This window comes from Ranitomeya variabilis, chromosome 3 (genome assembly GCF_051348905.1).
Source record: "Ranitomeya variabilis isolate aRanVar5 chromosome 3, aRanVar5.hap1, whole genome shotgun sequence".
In the NCBI taxonomy this organism is placed as follows: Eukaryota; Metazoa; Chordata; class Amphibia; order Anura; family Dendrobatidae; genus Ranitomeya; species Ranitomeya variabilis.
Genome location: NC_135234.1, coordinates 163,805,395 through 163,825,750, shown reverse-complemented (window position 1 = coordinate 163,825,750; position 20,356 = coordinate 163,805,395). Strand labels below are relative to the sequence as shown.

At 40.9% G+C, this 20,356-nt stretch overlaps 2 protein-coding genes across 2 annotated transcripts in view; one reads left to right on the top strand and one right to left on the bottom strand.

The window, feature by feature from the left end:
• Positions 1-473: 473 nt before the first annotated feature.
• Positions 474-20,356, bottom strand: part of LOC143815526 (amine oxidase [flavin-containing] A-like) — a 145,240-nt gene continuing 125,357 nt past the window's right edge. The window contains exons 14-15 of the mRNA XM_077294812.1: positions 17,690-17,752; positions 474-1,907 (exon numbers count right to left, since the gene is read on the bottom strand). Of these exons, the coding sequence (XP_077150927.1) occupies positions 1,752-1,907; positions 17,690-17,752 (219 nt within the window). The 3' untranslated portion in view covers positions 474-1,751. The remainder of the gene's footprint in view (positions 1,908-17,689; positions 17,753-20,356) is intronic.
• Positions 6,879-8,647, top strand: LOC143818037 (uncharacterized). Its single transcript, XM_077299473.1, has 3 exons — positions 6,879-7,529; positions 7,799-7,958; positions 8,034-8,647. Exons 1-3 carry the CDS (start codon positions 7,496-7,498, stop codon positions 8,614-8,616), a joined length of 777 nt encoding a protein of 258 aa, XP_077155588.1. The 5' UTR covers positions 6,879-7,495; the 3' UTR covers positions 8,617-8,647.

The following is a 20,356-nucleotide window of genomic DNA, read 5'->3' as shown; positions in this document are numbered from 1 at the left end:
GTTTTTATTGGTAACATTTTCGGACACGTGACCGTTTTTGATCGCTTTTTATTCCGATTTTTGTGAGGCAGAAAGACCAAAAACCAGCTATTCATGAATTTCTTTTGGGGGAGGCGTTTATACCGTTCCGCGTTTGGTAAAATTGATAAAGCAGTTTTATTCTTCGGGTCAGTACGATTACAGCGATACCTCATTTATATCATTTTTTTATGTTTTGACGCTTTTATACGATAAAAACTATTTTATAGAAAAAATAATTATTTTGGCATCGCTTTATTCTGAGGACTATAACTTTTTAATTTTTTTGCTGATGATGCTGTATGGCGGCTCGTTTTTTGCGGGACAATATGACGTTTTCAGTGGTACCATGGTTATTTATATCCGTCTTTTTGATCGCGTGTTATTCCACTTTTTGTTCGGCGGTATGGTAATAAAGCGTTGTTTTTTGCCTCGTTTTTTTTTTTTTTTTTCTTACGGTGTTTACTGAAGGGGTTAACTAGTGGGCCAGTTTTATAGGTTGGGTCGTTACGGACGCGGCGATACTAAATATGTGTACTTTTATTGTTTTTGTTTGTTTTTTTTAGATAAAGAAATGTATTTATGGGAATAATATTTTTTTTTTTATTATTATTTATTTAGGAATTTTTTTTTTTTTTTTTTTTTTTACACATGTGGAAATTTTTTTTTTTACTTTTTTACTTTGTCCCAGGGGGGGACATCACAGATCGCAGATCTGATAGTGTGCACAGCACTCTATCAGATCCGCGATCATACTTTCATCGGAGCAGGCTGCAGCTTTCATCTGCAGCCTGCTCCGACCCGGAAGTGCTCCCTGCAGGACCCGGATACAGCCCCTCGGCCATTTTGGATCCGGGGCCTGCAGGGAGAAGACGTTCGGTACGAGGTGAGTACATCACCTTGTACCGATCGTCTCAGGGAAGCCCGCAGGGAGCCCCCTCCCTGCGCGATGCTTCCCTGTACCGCCGGTACACCACGATCATGTTTGATCGCGGTGTGCCGGGGGTTAATGTGCCGGGGGCGGTCCGTGACCGCTCCTGGCACATAGTGCCGGATGTCAGCTGCGATATGCAGCCGACACCCGGCCGCGATCGGCCGCGCTCCCCCCGTGAGCGCGGCCGATCGCGTATGACGTACTATCCCGTCACCGGGAATTAAGGCCCACCCCACCTCGACGGGATAGTACGTCATACGGGCTTAAGGGGTTAATAAAACCCTTGCTCATCACTGTCGAGATCCTTTAATAAAATCCTTCCTCATCACAGTCCTCAGGCTGATAATAAACCACGCTACACTGAAAGACTATGATATTGAATGTGGCAAAACATTACTAGTACAAAGACTCCTTTTTTATAATATTCCTACCAGCTTCTGTTTGGAGGGTGAAGAACTAAATATTTTTGTGCAGAATACAATTCCCTTGTCACTCCTGAGCTTATTTATCAATCTGCATAGTGTATACTGTCTGATATTAGTATATTAACCTGAGGCAATGTGTGAAAATACCATGGTTACAGAATGTGTCAAGATTAAAAAATGTTATGAATATTACCTATTACATTTTCCTACAATATCAGTTTCACAATCAATATTAATCAACTCTCAGATTGAGGTGTTGTTTGGCTTTTGGTTAGTTAACATAAAGTCAATACGGATAATCAGCATACCAAATGACACAACATTACGAGCAGATCGTCATCATGTGGGAAAAAAAGACCAGTGTTGTGAACTGATTAACCACGAGGGATAAGCCCTTTCTTGTATGCAAAGAGCCCAAGAGCAGCTGCTGAAGCAATGAACACAGAGCAGCCAACAAACCTAACTAATCCTTGAGGTGATGGCAGATTTCTTTCCAGGAATGATCTATCAAACGGAAGAGCAGGAACATCCTAAAAGGAAGGGATCATAATGTTAGATGACAAGGCAACAATAGATCTTCATAAAATATTATTGATTTTCACATGAAGCTAGGTTCACAACACCACATTTATATTATGTTGCTTGTTTCAGCATTAGAAAAGTTTACCTTTGAAAAAAGTTCCATATCCTATTGCAGTCAACTTTTTTACAACAAAAAAATATGGAAAAAACAGAATCCAGCTCAATTTTGCAAGTGTGATGCGATAAACTCGCGCAACTCTCTCGCATCAATACCCGGCAGTGCCGCCAGCACTCGGGACCGGAGTGTGCAGCTGCATGTATTTCCCGAGTGCCGGTGGCAGCGACGGGTATTGATGCGAGAGACTCGGGCGAGTTTCTCGCATCACACCCGCATGTGTGACCCCAGCCTTACTCAACAGATGATGTACAGGAAAAAAGGATTGGGTGAACAAAACTACAATGTCTAATATTTATGTTCACATGGGAGATAATTTACCAAAATAAGTTCTGAATTCTCCCGTAAAAAAACCCAAATGCAACCAAGGTCAAACCGAACATACTGCATATATATTGGTAACTGTGGGGAAAGAGCCATTATTTGAATAAGCATTTGGCTGACCGCTATCCAAGTTGTGTTGGCTTAATGAATGGGTCAGTGATCATTTATTTTAATGCTTTTTATTATATAGGAAGGTGTTATGTTTATCCAAAAGCGTAATTAATTTCCATGACCTGGTTTACCCTTCACTTTTCATCCCTAATAAAATCAAGCTGTTTTGTCCGATATTCTGGGCTGACTGATTTATAATATATTGTTAATGATACTTCATTCTGACATCTGATTCTTGTGTATGTGTGCTATGTGTAGTTTTCACGGATAACATTGCACCTGATATAGTCTATCGGGCCATTCATGTCCGTGATTTTTCGTATAGCGAGAGGTCCTCTGAAAATCAAGAAAACATGTCCGATTTAGATCCAAAGGTTGGATTAAAATCGACAATACAAGTCTAGGGTAGTCTATAGTCCATGAAAAAAATGGGCAGCAATCACATGTCATCCAAGTGTAGACTGATTTTCAGGAACTGTCAGCAAGGAGAAGGCAGAGGAACTTTTTTTCTCCACGTACGTGACACTTGGATCACTCTCTGATCAAACCAATGTCTGAATGAAGCCGAACAGTTACAGCTATAGTCTCTAAAAAAAGACCTCCAACTTTTTTGTGTAAAGATAGAAATTAAATAAATCTCCCAAGATCTCTCATTTTAGTTAGTTGTAAAGTTAGATCTATATATATGTATATATATGTGTATATGTATGTGTGTGTGTATATATATATATATATATATATATATATATATATATATATATATATACTAGATGGTAGCCCGATTCGAACGCATCGGGTATTCTAGAATATGTATGTAGTTTATTTATGAAGATTTTAGAATAATACATTGAATACACAGGATTCGGCCGTCCGTGACCAATTAGCGAAGCGTGGTTCAAATCCCGCGCCAATTCGCGGCCAGACTGCGCGTGTCGCTGATTGTTCGCGGCCGGCCACGTAGTATATAGCACAGCCACGTAGTATATTGCACAGCCACGTAGTATATTGCACAGCCACATAGTATATAGCATAGCCACGTAGTATATAGCACAGCCACGTAGTATATAGCACAGCCCACGGAGTATATAGCACAGCCCATGGAGTATATAGCACAGCCACGTAGTATACAGCACAGCCCACGGAGTGTATAACAGCCCACATAGCATATAACACAGCCACGTAGTGTATAGCTCAGCCATGTAGTATATTGCACAGCCCACGCAGTATATTGCACAGCCCACGCAGTATATTGCACAGCCCACGCAGTATATTGCACAGCCCACGTAGTATATTGCACAGCCCACGTAGTATATTGCACAGCCCACGTAGTACAGTTATATGAAAAAGTTTGGGGACCCCTATTAATCTTAAGCTTAATGTTTTATAAAAATTGTTTTTTTTTGCAACAGCTATTTCAGTTTCATATATCTAATAACTGTTGGACACAGTAATGTTTCTGCCTTGAAATGAGGTTTATTGTACTAACAGAAAATGTGCAATCTGCATTCAAACAAAATTTGACAGGTGCATAAGTATGGGCACCCTTATCATTTTCTTGTTTTAAATACTCCTACCTACTTTTTACTGACTTACTAAAGCACTTTTTTTGGTTTTGTAACCTCATTGAGCTTTGAACTTCATAGCCAGGTGTATGTAATCATGAGAAAAGCTACTTAAAGTGGCCACTTGCAAGTTGTTCTCCTGTTTGAATCTCCTCTGAAGAGTGGCATCATGGGCTCCTCAAAACAACTGTCAAATGATCTGAAAACAAAGATTATTCAACATAGTTGTTCAGGGGAAGGATACAAAAAGCTGTCTAAGGCTGGGTTCACATTGCGCTAGGTGTGTCCGTCTAACGGACTCGTTTTTAAGTAGTAAAAACGCAATGTAACGCACATACTAATGCGCCCATAGACGTGCATTGTCTAACGCATCGTGACGCATCCCTAAATTGGTATGCGTTTGTCACATAACGTTTTTTTTCTGACGGACCTTCAACGCGGCTTGCAGCGTTCTCGGGTCCGGTCAAGCTAACGCACTACTAACGGAAGCGTTCATTCTGCCATAGAAGGCTATGGCAAACGCAGTCAGACGCAAATCATGAAAAATTTCCAAATAGGACCACACGTTTTAATAGCGTTTGAGGGTGGTCACATGGGTCATGTGACAGGAAATGTGATTTCGGCCATTAAAGGAGGAATATACCACCCACACATTTAGGTCTACTACACGTGACAGAGTGTTGCAATAGCTCTCCTGAAATGTAAGTACATTTCTATATATATCTCAGTATACATCATGGGAGTCTGTAATGTCCGTCGGATGTGTGTGTACTAAACATGTATTGCTTTGTTGCACACAGATGTCGGATACAGATGTCAGCAGCAGCAGCAGCAGCAGCGTGTCTGCGATTTTTTCGTCACAGTCGGTAGGCTTGCACTTTAAAAAACCACTATAATGTTGTGTGAAACTCCATTGTATTGAGCTAGGCATAATAACAATCCTGTTTATTGTTTTATTGTGAATAGGAGTCTTCTGAGCCCGATGCTGCTAGACCACCCCCCAAAAAACATGCTAAAAGCACAAAGGTACATAGCACACATGTTGAATTTTTCAGGCATAAATTTATTGATCCAATGAATGTTAACATAATTTAATGTTAAAATAATTTTTTTTACATTTTACATACACAATAGGTTGTGGCACACGGAGGACACAAAAGAAAGAAGGACCCTAGCCGTCTGTCGTCGCCACAACTGCCAGTGGTAAATATCAAATTAGAAATATTCTATCCAATATTTATCAACAATCTATCTATTCACTTTCTATCTACTATACCTATAAACTATCTATCAACTATCTATCGCTCCATCTATTTGTCTATCTATATCTATCTATCTATCTATCTATCTATCTATCTATCTATCTATCTATCTATATCTATGTATCAATCTATTTATCTATCTATCAATATCTATGTATCTATCTATCTATGTATCTATCTATCTACAGTTAGGTCCATATATATTTGGACAGAGACAACATTTTTCTCATTTTGGTTATAGACATTACCACAATGAATTTTAAACAAAACAATTCAGATGCAGTTGAAGTTCAGACTTTCAGCTTTCATTTGAGGGTATCCACATTAAAATTGGATGAAGGGTTTAGGAGTTTCAGCTCCTTAACATGTGCCACCCTGTTTTTAAAGGGACCAAAAGTAATTGGACAGATTCAATAATTTTAAATAAAATGTTCATTTCTAGTACTTGGTTGAAAACCCTTTGTTGGCAATGACTGCCTGAAGTCTTGAACTCATGGACATCACCAGACGCTGTGTTTCCTCCTTTTTGATGCTCTGCCAGGCCTTCACTGCGGTGGTTTTCAGTTGCTGTTTGTTTGTGGGCCTTTCTGTCTGAAGTTTAGTCTTTAACAAGTGAAATGCATGCTCAATTGGGTTGAGATCAGGTGACTGACTTGGCCATTCAAGAATATTCCACTTCTTTGCTTTAATAAACTCCTGAGTTTCTTTGGCTTTATGTTTTGGATCATTGTCCATCTGTAGTATGAAACGACGACCAATCAGTTTGGCTGCATTTGGCTGGATCTGAGCACACAGTATGGCTCTGAATACCTCAGAATTCATTCGGCTGCTTCTGTCCTGTGTCACATCATCAATAAACACTAGTGACCCAGTGCCACTGGCAGCCATGCATGCCCAAGCCATCACACTGCCTCCGCCGTGTTTTACAGATGATGTGGTATGCTTTGGATCATGAGCTGTACCAAGCCTTCGCCATACTTTTCTCTTTCCATCATTCTGGTAGAGGTTGATCTTGGTTTCATCTGTCCAAAGAATGTTCTTCCTGAACTGTGCTGGCTTTTTTAGATGTTTTTTAGCAAAGTCCAGTCTAGCCTTTTTATTCTTGACACTTATGAGTGGCTTGCACCGTGCAGTGAACCCTCTGTATTTACTTTCATGCAGTCTTCTCTTTATTGGATATTGATACGCCGACCTCCGGGAGAGTGTTGGTCACTTGGTTGGCTGTTGTGAAGGGGTTTCTCTTCACCATGAAGATTATTCTGCGATCACCCACCACTGTTGTCTTCCGTGGGCGCCCAGGTCTTTTTGCATTGATGAGATCACCAGTGCTTTCTTTCCTTCTCAGGATGTACCAAACTGTACATTTTGCCACTCCTAATATTGTAGCAATTTCTTGGATGGGTTTTTTCTCTGTTTTCACAGCTTAAGAATGGCTTGTTTCACCTTCATGGAGAGCACTTTTGACCGCATGTTTACTTCATAGGAAAACCTTCCAAATGCAAGCACCACATCTCAAATCAACTCCAGGCCTTTTATCTGCTTAGTTGAGAATGACATAATGAAGGGATTGCCCACACCTGTCCATGAAATAGCCTTGGAGTCAATTGTCCAATTACTTTTGGTCCCTTTAATAAACAGGGTGGCACAGGTTAAGGAGCTGAAACTCCTAAACTCTTCATCCAATTTTAATATGGATACCCTCAAATGAAAGCTAAAAGTCTGATCTTCAACTACATCTGAATTGTTTTGTTTAAAATTAAATTGTGGTAATGTCTATAACCAAAATGAGAAAAATGTTGTCTCTGTCCAAATATATATGGACCTAACTGTATGTATCTATCTATCTATGTATCTATCTATCTATATCTATGTATCTATCTATTTATATCTATGTATCTATCTATCTCTGTATATATGAATATGGCCATCCAGTGAAATTGACACTATCAACATAACTTTTTGTGTTTACATAGTCCAAGTCAGCGGCCAAAAAAAAAAGGATTGTCGTTGACGAAGAGCCATTGACTATCCACAACGAGACACTGATCAACCTTGTGGAAGCCAACCCCTCCATATGGGACCAGAGCGACAGCTCCCACCATGACATCGTGAAGAACCGGAAGTTGTGGGATCAAATAATCTGTCACTTTGATCCCCGATACATGGAGAAGTCGACAACCTCAAAGAAAAAAATTGGTAAATATTGGTGACGTAACTTCGGAAAATGTTAAAAAAAAAAAAAAAATCTATCCTATCAACCTATCCACTTGTTGTCTATCTCTCAATTATCAACTATCTGTACACTATATATCTATCTATCTATACACTATTTCTAAACTATTTCTTAACTATCTACTATTTATATATCAACTATCCTAGCAAACTATGAAAAATGTTTCCTATATCTTAAAACTATCTATCTACTATTTTTATATATATATATATTTTTTTTTTTAAATTGAAAGCCGATGCTGTCCATACCCGTTGGAAGTCCATCCGCGATCGCTTTGTCCGTGACTACCGGAACAGTCAGAATGCACCAAGCGGATCCAGTGGTAAACGGGTGACCCCGTATGTGCATTACGACCAACTGCTCTTTCTTCAAAAAACATTGTCTCAGCGCTCGTAAGTACAAATAGGTCTGTGTGTGGGACAAAATTGTTTAAAGGAAACTAATTTATTTATTTTTTTGGGTTACAGCACGATATGCAGTACCGCTGCTCCTAGACCGACAGAGGAACTGGAGCCTTCTCCAGTGGAACCAACGCAACCTGAAGATGTGTCTGGCATCAGCGAGCCACGATCTGCGGATAGAAGCACTGTTGCTGCAGGTGTGAGTGCCCGGTTGCAATCACAGCGTGGACGCAAGCGAGCATCACAAAAAGATGAAGCTGATGCAATTATCGTGGATGGACTCCAACGGGTAGAGGACATGTGTCGCAGTGAGCTCAAAGACCTGAGGCGAGAAATTAACGAGCTGCAAGCACGCGAGTCTGTATACTCTGCTAATGAGTGGAAGCTACTTTTCTTATCCTATGTGCCTGTAGCACAAAATATCCCGGCACATAGAAACCTTATGTTTAGACAAAGACTGAACGAGCTTCTAGAGGAATTTGTGGGCCCCCAGGAACCCGCTCCATCGGGAACAAGAAGAATGGACATGCCGGCCTACAACCCTCAATATAGAGGCCGTGGTGAAACGAGCGTGGAACCTCATAGACAATGTAGCAGTCCATCATATAGTTGGGGAGACAATACGCCCGTGCAGTACCAAAGTCTTTAGTACAGTTCAGTGTCCCCAGCCAGGTGCAATTACCGCGTTGCAAGTTTTCTTTTTTTTTTTTTTTGTTACGTTTTTTGTTGTGAATTTCTATTTTCCTTTTTTTTCATCCCTATGGGATATCATATGTTAAACCTGTGTACCAACAGTTTGTTGGAAAAATCCATAAACATGTAAACTGTTTCAAATTTCAGAATCTTGGATGACTTTACTTTTAACACAACATAACTTTATACACGACATAAGGTAACTTTTTACACGACATCAGGTTAAACAACATAACTTTTTACACGACATCAGGAAGACTTTACAATATTTTCACACGTATCTGTCTTGCCATGGAACATGGCCTTCATGTGTGAAGTAATGTGAAAATTGATCACGAATACTCATTGTTTGTGCTGTTGACCGAACTGCATTCGATTCAATGCTACTGAGGTTCGACTCACAATCATCGGGGTCTACCACCTGGGTTTCATGTCTCGCCACAAAATTATGCAGACAGATGCATGCCTTCACAACACGGTCCACATTTTCTGGTTGCAGTTGCATGCAGGTTAGTAAAATCCGCCATTTTAATGTCAAAATCCCAAAGGCACACTCCACATAATGTCTTGCCCGGCTCAAGCGATAATTAAAAATGCGCCTGCTGGAGTCTAGACTACGGCTTGAGTAGGGCATGAGGAGATTTTGTCCTAGTTGGAAGGCCTTGTCACCAACTAAAACATCGGGCAAACTTGGGCCTTCGGTCCCCGGAAGAGGTCGTGATGAGGGTATGTTTAAACTTTGGCTGTACAAACATCGGCCCATGTTGGAGTCTCTGAATACTCTGGAATCGTTAGTCCGGCCATAAGCACCAATATCCACAGCAACAAAACGGTACCTGGCATCCGCAATTGCCATCAATACTATAGAAAAGTATTTCTTATAGTTATAGTAGAGGGAACCACTATGCGCAGGTTTCTGAATCCGAATGTGCTTTCCGTCCACGGCACCAATACAATTGGGGAAATTAGCCACATCCTCAAACTGTTGGGAAATCGCTAGCCACATTTCTGATGTTGGTGTTGGTAGCACAAGTGGTTGCAAGTTCTTCCAAATGGCATCACAAGTTTCCCGAACCAGTTGACAAATTGTTGACTTCCCAAGTCTAAACTGATAATGCAGTGACGCAAAAGTTTCTCCGGTAGCCAGATATCTGTCGACATTCAAAAACAAAAAGCAAAAAAAATTAGGATTTTAGTGACCATCTAAAGGCTAGTTACAATAGAATATACAATTGCTAAATGAACATTAGGCCACACGATACCGAGATCTAGTCTTTGTCAATAGAATGATAAAAAAAATGTATAATTACCTCACAGTCACTACTAAACGTTGCTCCGCACTGATGCTTTCACGAAAAGTGCTGCGATGATGATGTATCTCATCCTTCACATGCGAGAGCAGAACATCAAAGGTCTCAATGGACATCCGTAGATAGCGTTGGAATTTGGAGGGGTGATCCCGAAGCTGCACATACAGGGTGTGAAAGGCACCATATGTACTCCGCAAGAAATTCACTTCGTGGATCCAATATCTCCTTTGCGAACTACGCTTTCTCTGCCGAAGTCGCAACCGCATCAAGCGAAATCTGACGAGCTCAGACACAAACATCTTGTTAGCAGAAGTTCACTCAATGCTTTCAAAATGGAGAATGAGTCTGTGCCCACACCCGACAATGACAAAAGGAAAAAAAAAAAAAAAAAAAAAACTTTATTGACAGTGACAAACGCAGACAAACGGATACTTCGTAAACGGACATCAAAATAAAAAAACGCGCTCACATGCGTTAACGCTAGCGTTACCGTGACGACGAATTTCACATATTTTTGCTCCTTTTCTGTACATGCGTTTAACGCTTCCGTTTAAAGCTATGTACTTGACGCAATGTGAACCTAGCCTAAGAGATTTAACCTGTCAATTTCCACTGTGAGGAACATAGTAAGGAAATGGAAGAACACAGGTGCAGTTCTTGTTAAGGCCAGAAGTGGCAGACCAAGAAAAACATCAGAAAGGCAGAGAAGAAGAATGGTGAGATCAGTCAAGGACAATCCTCAGACCACCTCCAGAGAGCTGCAGCATCAACTTGCTACAGATGGTGTCACTGTGCATCGGTCAACTATACAACGCACTTTGCACAAGGAGAAGCTGTATGGGAGAGTGATGTGAAAGAAGCTGTTTCTGCAAGCACGCCACAAACAGAGTCGGCTGAGGTATGCAAAAGCACATTTGGAGAAGCCAATTTCTTTTTGGAAGAAGGTCCTGTGGATTGATGAAAGCAAGATTGAGTTGTTTGGTCATACAAAAAGGTGTTATACATGGCGACAAAAAACACAGCATTCCAAGAAAAACACTTGCTACCCACAGTAAAATTTGGTGGAGGTTCCATCATGCTTTGGGGCTGTGTGGCCAATGCCGGCACCGGGAATCTTGTTAAAGTTGAGGGACGCATGGATTCCTTTCAGTATCAGCAGATTCTTGACAATAATGTTCATGAATCAGTGACAAAGTTGAAGTTACGCAGGGGATGGATCTTTTAGCAAGACAATGATCCAAAACACCGCTCCAAATCTACTCAGGCATTCATGCAGAGGAACAATTACACTGTTCTGGAATGGCCATCCCAGTCCCCAGACCTGAATATCATTGAACATCTGTGGTTTCATTTGAAGAGGGCTGTCCATGCTCGGTGACCATCAAACTTAACTGAACTGGAATTGTTTTGTAAAGAGGAATGGTCAAAATATCTTCATCCAGGATCCAGGAACTCATTAAAAGCTACAGGAAGCGACTAGAGGCTGTTATTTTTGCAAAAGGAGGATCAACTAAATATTAATGTCACTTTTCCGGTGAGGTGCCCATACTTATGCACCTGTCAAATTTTGTTTGAATGCAGATTGCACATTTTCTGTTAGTACAATAAACCTCATTTCAAGGCAGAAACATTACTGTGTCCAACAGTTATTAGATATATGAAACTGAAATAGCTGTTGCAAAAAAAACAATTTTTATAAAACATTAAGTTTAAGATTAATAGGGGTGCCCAAACTTTTTCATATAACTGTATATTGCACAGCCCACGTACTATATTGCACAGCCCACGTAGTATATAGCACAGCCCAAGCAGTATATTGCACAGCCCACGCAGTATATTGCACAGCCCACGTAGTATATTGCACAGCCCACGTAGTATATAGCACAGCCCACGTAGTATATAGCACAGCCCACGTAGTATATAGCACAGCCCACGTAGTATATAACACAGCCCACGTAGTATATAGCACAGCCCACGTAGTATATAGCACAGCCCACGCAGTATATTGCACAGCCCACGTAGTATATTGCACAGCCCACGTAGTACATTGCACAGCCCATGTAGTATATTGCACAGCCATGTAGTATATTGCACAGCCCACGTAGTATATTGCACAGCCCACGTAGTATATTGCCCAGCCCATGTAGTATATTGCACAGCCACATAGTATATTGCACAGCCCATGTAGTATATAGCAATGTGGGCATCATATCCCTGTTAAAAAAACTATTAAAATAAAAAATAGTTGTATACTCACCTTCTGTTGGCCCTCGGATCAAGGCGAAGCGGTTACCGACGCTCCTCGCACGCTCTGGTCTCAAGAGTGCATTGCGGTCTCGCGAGATGATGTAGCGGTCTTGCGAGACCGCTATGTCATCATCTCGCAAGATCGCAATGCATGGAGCGGTCACCAGAGCGTCGCGAGGAGTGGGGAAGGCCGGTTCTGGATCTGAGGGCCGACGGACGGTGAGTATATAACGATTTTTTATTTTTTTTATTATTTTTAACATTAGATCTTTTTACTATTGATGCTGCATAGGCAGCATCAATAGTAAAAAGTTGGTCACACAGGGTTAATAGCAGCGTTAACGGAGTGCGTTACACCGCGGCATAACGCGGTCCGTTAGCGCTGCCATTAACCCTGTGTGAGCGCTGACTGGAGGGGAGTATGGAGGGGGCACTGACTGCGGGGAGGAAGGAGTGGCCATTTTGCCGCCGGACTGTGCCCGTCGCTGATTGGTCGTGGCTGTTTTGACGCGACCAATCAGCGACTTGGATTTCCATGACAGACAGAGGCCGCGACCAATGAATATCCATGACAGACAGACAGAAGGACAGACGGAAGTGACCCTTAGATAATTATATAGTAGATATATATATACTGTATATATACGCACACATTTTTTTTATGAAAAAGACTGAAATTTGATGAAAATGTAAAAAAATTGCAATTTTCACGTTTTCCACATGTCCACTTATTGTCAGTATTATTTTTCAAATGTCCTTTTATTTACTTAGAATGTTAGGAAAATTAATAGCTTACCAGCAATTTTTGATTTTTCTCAAGAAAGTTTACAAATCCTAATTTTTAAGAACCTCTTGAGTTTTGAAGTGATTGTGAGGGAGCTTTATATTGGAAACCCCCCCAAAATAATATCATTTCAAAAACTTCACCCCCAATGCATTCAGAACTGCTGTCAGGAAGTTTGTTAGTCCTTCAAGTGCTTTATAGGAATTAACGCAAAGTGGAATGGATGAAGTGAAAACATTTTTTTAATTAAAATATTGGTTTAGCCCCAAATTGATCCTTTTCACAAGGGGTAATAGGATAAAATGGGCCCCATAATTTGTTATGCATTTTGAATACAGCAATACCCTATAGGTGGTCAAAATCTACAGTCTGAACACCGCACAGAGCTAGGAAAGGAAGGTGCACTATTTGATTTTTGGAAAACAAATTTGCCTGGAATAAATTGCAGAGGGCATGTCACTTTTGAAAAAATACTGAGGTGCCAAAAAGCAGAAACTCCCAACAAGTGACCCCATTTAGGAAACTAACTGGATAAGAAATTCAACTAGAAGTGTCAAGAGCATTTTTATCGCAGGTGATTCACAGAAATTTAGGAGATCTGGCACTGAAAGCAAAAAATTATGTTTTGTGCCATTAAAAATTTAATTTAGCCTCAAATTTTTTATTCTCATAAGGAGGAATAAAAGAAAATGTACATCCAATGAATCACGCAAATTCTCCCAAACTTATGTCGTTGGATAATACAGTTTGATCACACGACAGGGATTGGAAGGGAGGGAGAGCTACATGATTTTTCTAGGACAATTTTTCAGTGGAAAAAAATGTGCACGAACGTTGTAATTACATCCTGAAGTGAGGAACCCCCTACAAGTGATCCCATTTTCAAAACTACACCTCTTATGGAACCTATCTAGGGGTTTGTTTAGTATTTTTAACTCATATGTGCTTTACTGAATTTCATAACACTGGACAGGAAAATCAAAAATTGCAAATATGCCAATTAGTATATATGCCAATATATTGTGTCCCGATTGTGCTTCTGGAGACATGAATCCATCCAGGAATTGACCGCCCTCACAGCTGACGTGACGTTTCAGGGAACACCCCTTTCTCAGGCATGCTTATACTTGAAAAAGGGATGTTCCCTGAAACGTCGCATCAGTTGTGTGGAAGCTCAATTCTATTTAGTGTCTCTTATTTCAAACTACTGCTTATGGAGAGAAGAAACTCAGTATGAAAAATGTACAAAGGTGACTATATCAATGGCAATTTTGTTAGAAAAATTTAATGTATGATCTTCCTCCAATGTATCATTTGGGTATATTTGATTGATACAAATATTATTTAAAAAAAAAAAATTCATAAATTGAACATTTTTGTGTGCTTCAACTCTTTTCTTCAATAATATTGTTAAACTCATGGACAGAGTGTCTCTTAGAATCTTAGAAGCACTATCTGAGTACTATTTACAAAATTTTTGGTTCATTGTATGGAGGTCAAAATGAGTGACATTATTAGAGTACAGGGCTACAATGGAGGGACATTATTAGTTTATGGGGCCACAATGGAAGGCATTATTAATGTATGAAGCACAGTGGGTAAAATTATTAATGTATGGTTGTCACGGAGGGGGACAGTATTAATATATGGAACGACAAAGGGGGACATTAATATTGTAATTCATTGTGGCCCTTCACATTAATAATTTCCCCTATTGTATCTCTGTACTTTAAAAATCTCCCCCATTGTGACCTTAGACTTTAATAAAAGACAAAGACCTCGCCCTATCCTGGATCTCCTCATACCTTTCCAACTGCACATTCAGCGTCTCCCACTCCCACACTACCTCCTCATCCCACCCTCTCTCTGTTGGAGTCCCCCAAGGCTCTGTTCTCGGACCCCTACTCTTCTCAATCTATACACTCGGCCTGGGACAACTCATAAAGTCCCATGGATTCCAGTACCATCTGTATGCTGATGACTCTCAGATCTACCTCACTGGCCCAGATGTCACCTCTCTGCTGTCCAAAATCCTGGAGTGTCTATCAGCCATATCCTCCTTCTTCTCCTCTCGCTTCCTCAAACTCAATGTGGGCAAATCTGAAATCATCATCTTTCCTCCATCTTATAGATCTTCCTTACCTGACCTATCTATCACACCGGAAATCCGCTGCCTCAGAGTAACCCTTGACTCTGCCCTGTCCTTCAAACTGCATATCCAAGCTCTTTCTACCTCCTGTCGCCTTCAGCTCAAAAATATCTCCAGAATCCGTCCTTTCCTCAACCCTCAATCTACTAAAATGCTTGTGCATGCCCTCATCATCTCTCGTCTCAACTGCTGCAACATCCTTTTCTGTGGCCTCCCTGCTAACACCCTTGCACCTCTCCAGTCCATCCTTAACTCTGCTGCCTGACTAACACATCTCTCTCCTCGCAACTCCTCCACTTCCCACCTCTGCAAATCTCTTCACTGGCTCCCATTCCCTCAGCGTATCCAGTTCAAATTACTAATACTGACCTACAAAGCCATCCATAACCTGTCTCCTCCATATATCTCTGAACTAATCTCCCGATATTTCCCCTCACGTAATCTCCGGTCCTCCCAAGACCTCCTTCTCTCCACCACACTTATTCGCTCCTCACCCAACCGCCTCCAAGACTTCTCCCGAATATCCCCCATCCTCTGGAATTCTTTGCCCCAACACGTCTGACTATCAACCACATTCGGATCCTTCAGACGGAACCTGAAAACCCACCTCTTCAGGAAAGCTTGCAGCCTGCACTGACCCCGCTGCCTCCTCACCACTACCGGTGCTACCGCTTCACCAACACCGGAGCTCCTGCAACCCTCAACCTACTGTCTCCTTCCCCACCATCCTGAAGAATGTAAGCCCGCAAGGGCAGGGTCCTCTCCCCTCTGTATCAGTCTGTAATTGTTAGTTTGCTTACTGTAAGCGATGTCTGTAATTTGTATGTAACCCCTTCTCATGTACAGCACCATGGAATCAACGGTGCTATATAAATAAATTATTAATAATAATAATAATAACGTCCCCTATTGTGACCCAATACTTAATTAAGGTATCCCAAAATGGAGATTACAACTGTAACAAGTCACAAAAGGTGGCTGCTATTACTGTATGTCGAAGAATAGGTGTATACTACTATTGTATGCACACCTGGGTGGTGGCATTACTGCTGTGTTTCGACACACAGACAGACATTACTACTATATGAAGGCATAAAAGGGAATTTTACTATTGTTCGGGGCGATAAAAGGGGACATAAGCATTAAATACTTTATGGGGGCCACACAGGAGAACATTTCTACAGTGAGAAGGTCACAAAGGGGGACATCACAACTGTAATGTTTAATTTTTATGGATACTGTTTAGGTAGGATAAATAAAAGGGAGATAGTTACTATGTTTGGCACCAGGTCAGTTATGTGACTTTCTTCTTCATCCAGAGCCATATAGAAGTGGGGAGGAGGGAAGTGGGGAGGGTACTCTAGCAGCGCTCATCCACAAATATCTGTGTGTTACATATTGCAGAGAAGAGTCACTGCTGAAAGCAACCATAGAGATCTGCACTGGATGAAGAGAAAACTAAATTACTTCGGCTGGAAATGTCACCATTGAGTCACTGGATGTCCCTGCTCTGTATACACTATGTACTATCTACAGAGCTCCTTTGTATGATGTCACTGGCCACCTGTACATTTACTGTATACACTATATACTATATATAGAGCTCTAGTGAATAATTGTCACTGATGGCAATATTAGTGTTATTATCGTGGTTTTTCTTAATGATCAGTATGATGGTATTATTCGGTCACCAATGTATATGCAGCTTATTGACGTCATGTGGCAATATTAATACTACTTTATGAAACATACTATTTGTATACTGATCTTGGTATAGTGGGTTTTGATTAGTTACAAGATGGTGGTTGTATGTAGGCACTATGTGGTGGTAATACATGGTCATGGTGTTGGCGGCATTATTTTGACATTGTATAGTAATATTTGTCTTACTATTTGGCAAATAAATGAGTATTATTAGGTGTCACTTAGAGAATCATCTGATTGCTTCATTTTCTGTGAGATTTTTTAATCTGAATGCTTTTTTTTAAATTTAGACAGGGTAAAGCATATGAAATCATAGGCTCTAACAATGCCACTGGGGTTCATGTATCTGAGTAGGATGCTTATGGGTGTGTGTGTGCTGGGGTCAGATAAACAAATTGCTCTGGGGTCGATCAGATCCTAGCCACCCACTGACCCCACCAAACCAATGCATTAATTAATGGGACTCATCGGTGCTAATTCTCAGTCACACACTACATAGGAAATAAAAATTTGTTATATAATATCCAGAGTAAAGTCACAATATGCAAAAACTAATAGATCAGGATATGAGCTGCTAAGTGTTTGTAATACGGACATGCTGAAGTCATATCTTATTTACAAGTGATAATCATTAGCACAATTTTCCTACAGCTGCCTGTATCCCACTAGCTTCAATTTTCATCAGCTGTCTCTGCAGAGCGCAGCCTATATTGTTCAGCTAGAGGGGATCTGTAGATAATAAACTGCAAGAAAAGGTGTTACAGAGACAAGGTTTTTGTCTTGTCTCGAGTTAAGCACAACTAATTATATGAATTGAAGTTGATGTAGAACTTACCACAGACTCTGGTTCAGGCAACCATATTTCATTTTCCGCTATGAGTCCCATTTTGCACATTATCTGCAAGAATTTAGAATTTTAGAATTTCACAGTGTGAAAGCATATAATGATTTGAATAGAACCATTTCTACTAAATGTTGATTAAGGTTGAACATTTAAATTGTGAATTAGCAGAATTAAAAAAAAATACTTTTTCAAGCATAGATTTTCAAGCTTAGCATATAAAACAAATCACCGTTCCCAACCCAATTAAAATTAAGTTCTACCATCACAGCATTTGTAAAGCATATACAGGTGTTTCTCACAAAATTAGAATATCATCAAAAAGTTAATTAATTTCCGTTCTTCAAAACAAAATGTGAAACTTGTATATTATATAGAGTCATTAGAAACAGAGTGATCTATTTCAAGTGTTTACTTCTGTTAATGTTGATGATTATGGCTTACAGCCAATGAAAACCCAAAAGTCATTATCTAAGAAAATTAGAATAATTAACAAAAAACATCTGTAAAGGCATCCTAAGCGTTTAAAAAGGTCCCTTAGTCTGTTTCAGTAGGCTCCACAATCATAGGGAAGATAAATTAAGTGCTAAACTGGGTGATACTGTCAGATAGAGGAGGTGAATGAAGCTCGATATGATAGTGTTTGAGTTGAGAGTGCCTAATGGTTGTAAGGTATTATTTCTGTGGGGAAGCTTTGGCTGTCATTACACCCATAATGTGGGCTCTCGGTGTCACTACCGTGAGGAGGCACGAGCTAGATGTGACTATTTGGGGGAAGGCTATGGATATGGCTCACAACCCTCTCTCAGACCTAAATGTGTCTCTCAAGGTAAGGAAGGCTGGGGACCACTGGCTTAATGTGATGTTAGTCCTGGAAAGGCTGCCCAGGGCTGCAGAATTTTCATAAAAACATGGCCTCAAAAGAGACAAACAGAAGAGAAATTGAAATGGTAATTTAGCTTTTTATTTGAAATGCTTATTTTCTACTTTTTTGATTGTTATATTTATTTTTTGTTTTGTATTTTGCTTAGTCCTACTAGGGCACATCCAATCTTCTAACCATTGGTATAATACATAGCAATACCCAGGTATTGCAGTGTATTATATCTGTCAATTTTACTCTGACAGCCAACAGATGTCAGGTTCTAAAATTATTGTGTAATTGCCTGGAGGTCATTGGAAGACCTCAGACTACAGTAGCAACCCACTGGCACCCTGCCTTATGATTGCCATCAGCTTCTAAGCCCCACTCCATTTTGAACTAAGGGCCCCCATAGGCATTAAACTAATGTCAGATGATATTGATGGCTTCGGCCAACAATCTAGTCCAGTGATGGTGAACCTTTTAGAAACCAAGCGGCCAAACTACAACCCAAATCCACCTTATTTATCGCAAAGTGTCAACCCGGCAATTTAACCTGAATACTGAGGTTTTAGTTTAGAAAAAACAACTCAAGCAAAGCAGGGGACGGGGGGGGGGGGGGGGGGGGGTCAGCAGAGAGCACCCACAGACAGAAGCAGAGGTACCAGACTGTAGATATAAAGGAATATGCTTCCTATCCTGGTATATACTCTCCCCATCCTGGTATATACTCCTCATCCTTGTATATGCCCCTCATCCTTATATATACCCCCACCCTGGTATATGCACCCTCATCCTGGTATATGCATTCTCATCCTGATATATGCACCCTCATCCTGGTATATCCCCCACATCCTGGTATATGAACCCACATCCTGGCATATGCACCCACATCCTGGTATATGCCCCTCACCATCCAGGTAAATGCCACCCCGCTATCCTGGTATATGTTCACCAAATCCATGTATATGCCCCCCAATCTATGGATAGGAGCCCATCCTGGTAAATGCTCCTCCATCCTAGTATGTGATGCCTAATTATTGTGTATGAAGCCCACATACATGTATATGCTCGCCCAATCCATGTATATGCCCACATCCTGGTATATGCTACCCCATCCTGGTATATATGCACCCCCATCCTGGTATATGCCCCCGATCCTGGTATATACCCTTCATCCTGGTATATGCTCTTTATCCTGGTATATATACTCCCCCATCTTGGTATATGGCCTTCATCCTGGTATATATGAATCCCCATTCTGGTATATGCCCCTGTTCCTGGTATAGGCCCTTCATCCTGTATATATGCTCCCCCATCCTGGTATATGCTCCCCCAATCCATGTATATGCCCCCATCCTGGTATATGCCCCCATACTGGTATATGCCTTCATCCTGGTATATACTCCGATCTTGGTTTATGCCCCCATCCTGGTATATGCACTCATCCTAGCATATGGCCCCCATTCTGGTATATGGCCCCTATCCTTGTATATGTCCCCCATCCTGCCGGCGCCACTGTACAACACATATAAAAAAAAAAACACCTTCCTTCAGTCCTCTAATCCACCGCCTCATCTTCTGAAACTGGCAGCTGATTTCAGTGTTCAAGCAACAAAAGGAACATGACGTCACTGCCGTGCCCCCAGTCGCGTGTGCGCCAACTTTAGCTGCTGGCCTCTGATTGTGGTGCATGGACCTGGCAAGTTTGTGTAATGCAATACACTTCAGCTGAATGTGTGTCCAAGGACACAGACCAGCTGCAGTAGGGGCTGGTGTCGCTGGGCTCCTCACCCGCC

What these genes read in the sequence shown, in the direction of transcription:
- LOC143818037 (XM_077299473.1), top strand. Translation starts at nt 7,496, where the DNA reads ATGGAGAAGTCGACAACCTCAAAGAAAAAAATTG. An exon ending in AACCTCAAAGAAAAAAATTG is followed by an intron (nt 7,530 to 7,798) that starts GTAAATATTGGT and finishes TTAAATTGAAAG; the next exon opens with CCGATGCTGTCCATACCCGT. An exon ending in AAAACATTGTCTCAGCGCTC is followed by an intron (nt 7,959 to 8,033) that starts GTAAGTACAAAT and finishes TTTGGGTTACAG; the next exon opens with CACGATATGCAGTACCGCTG.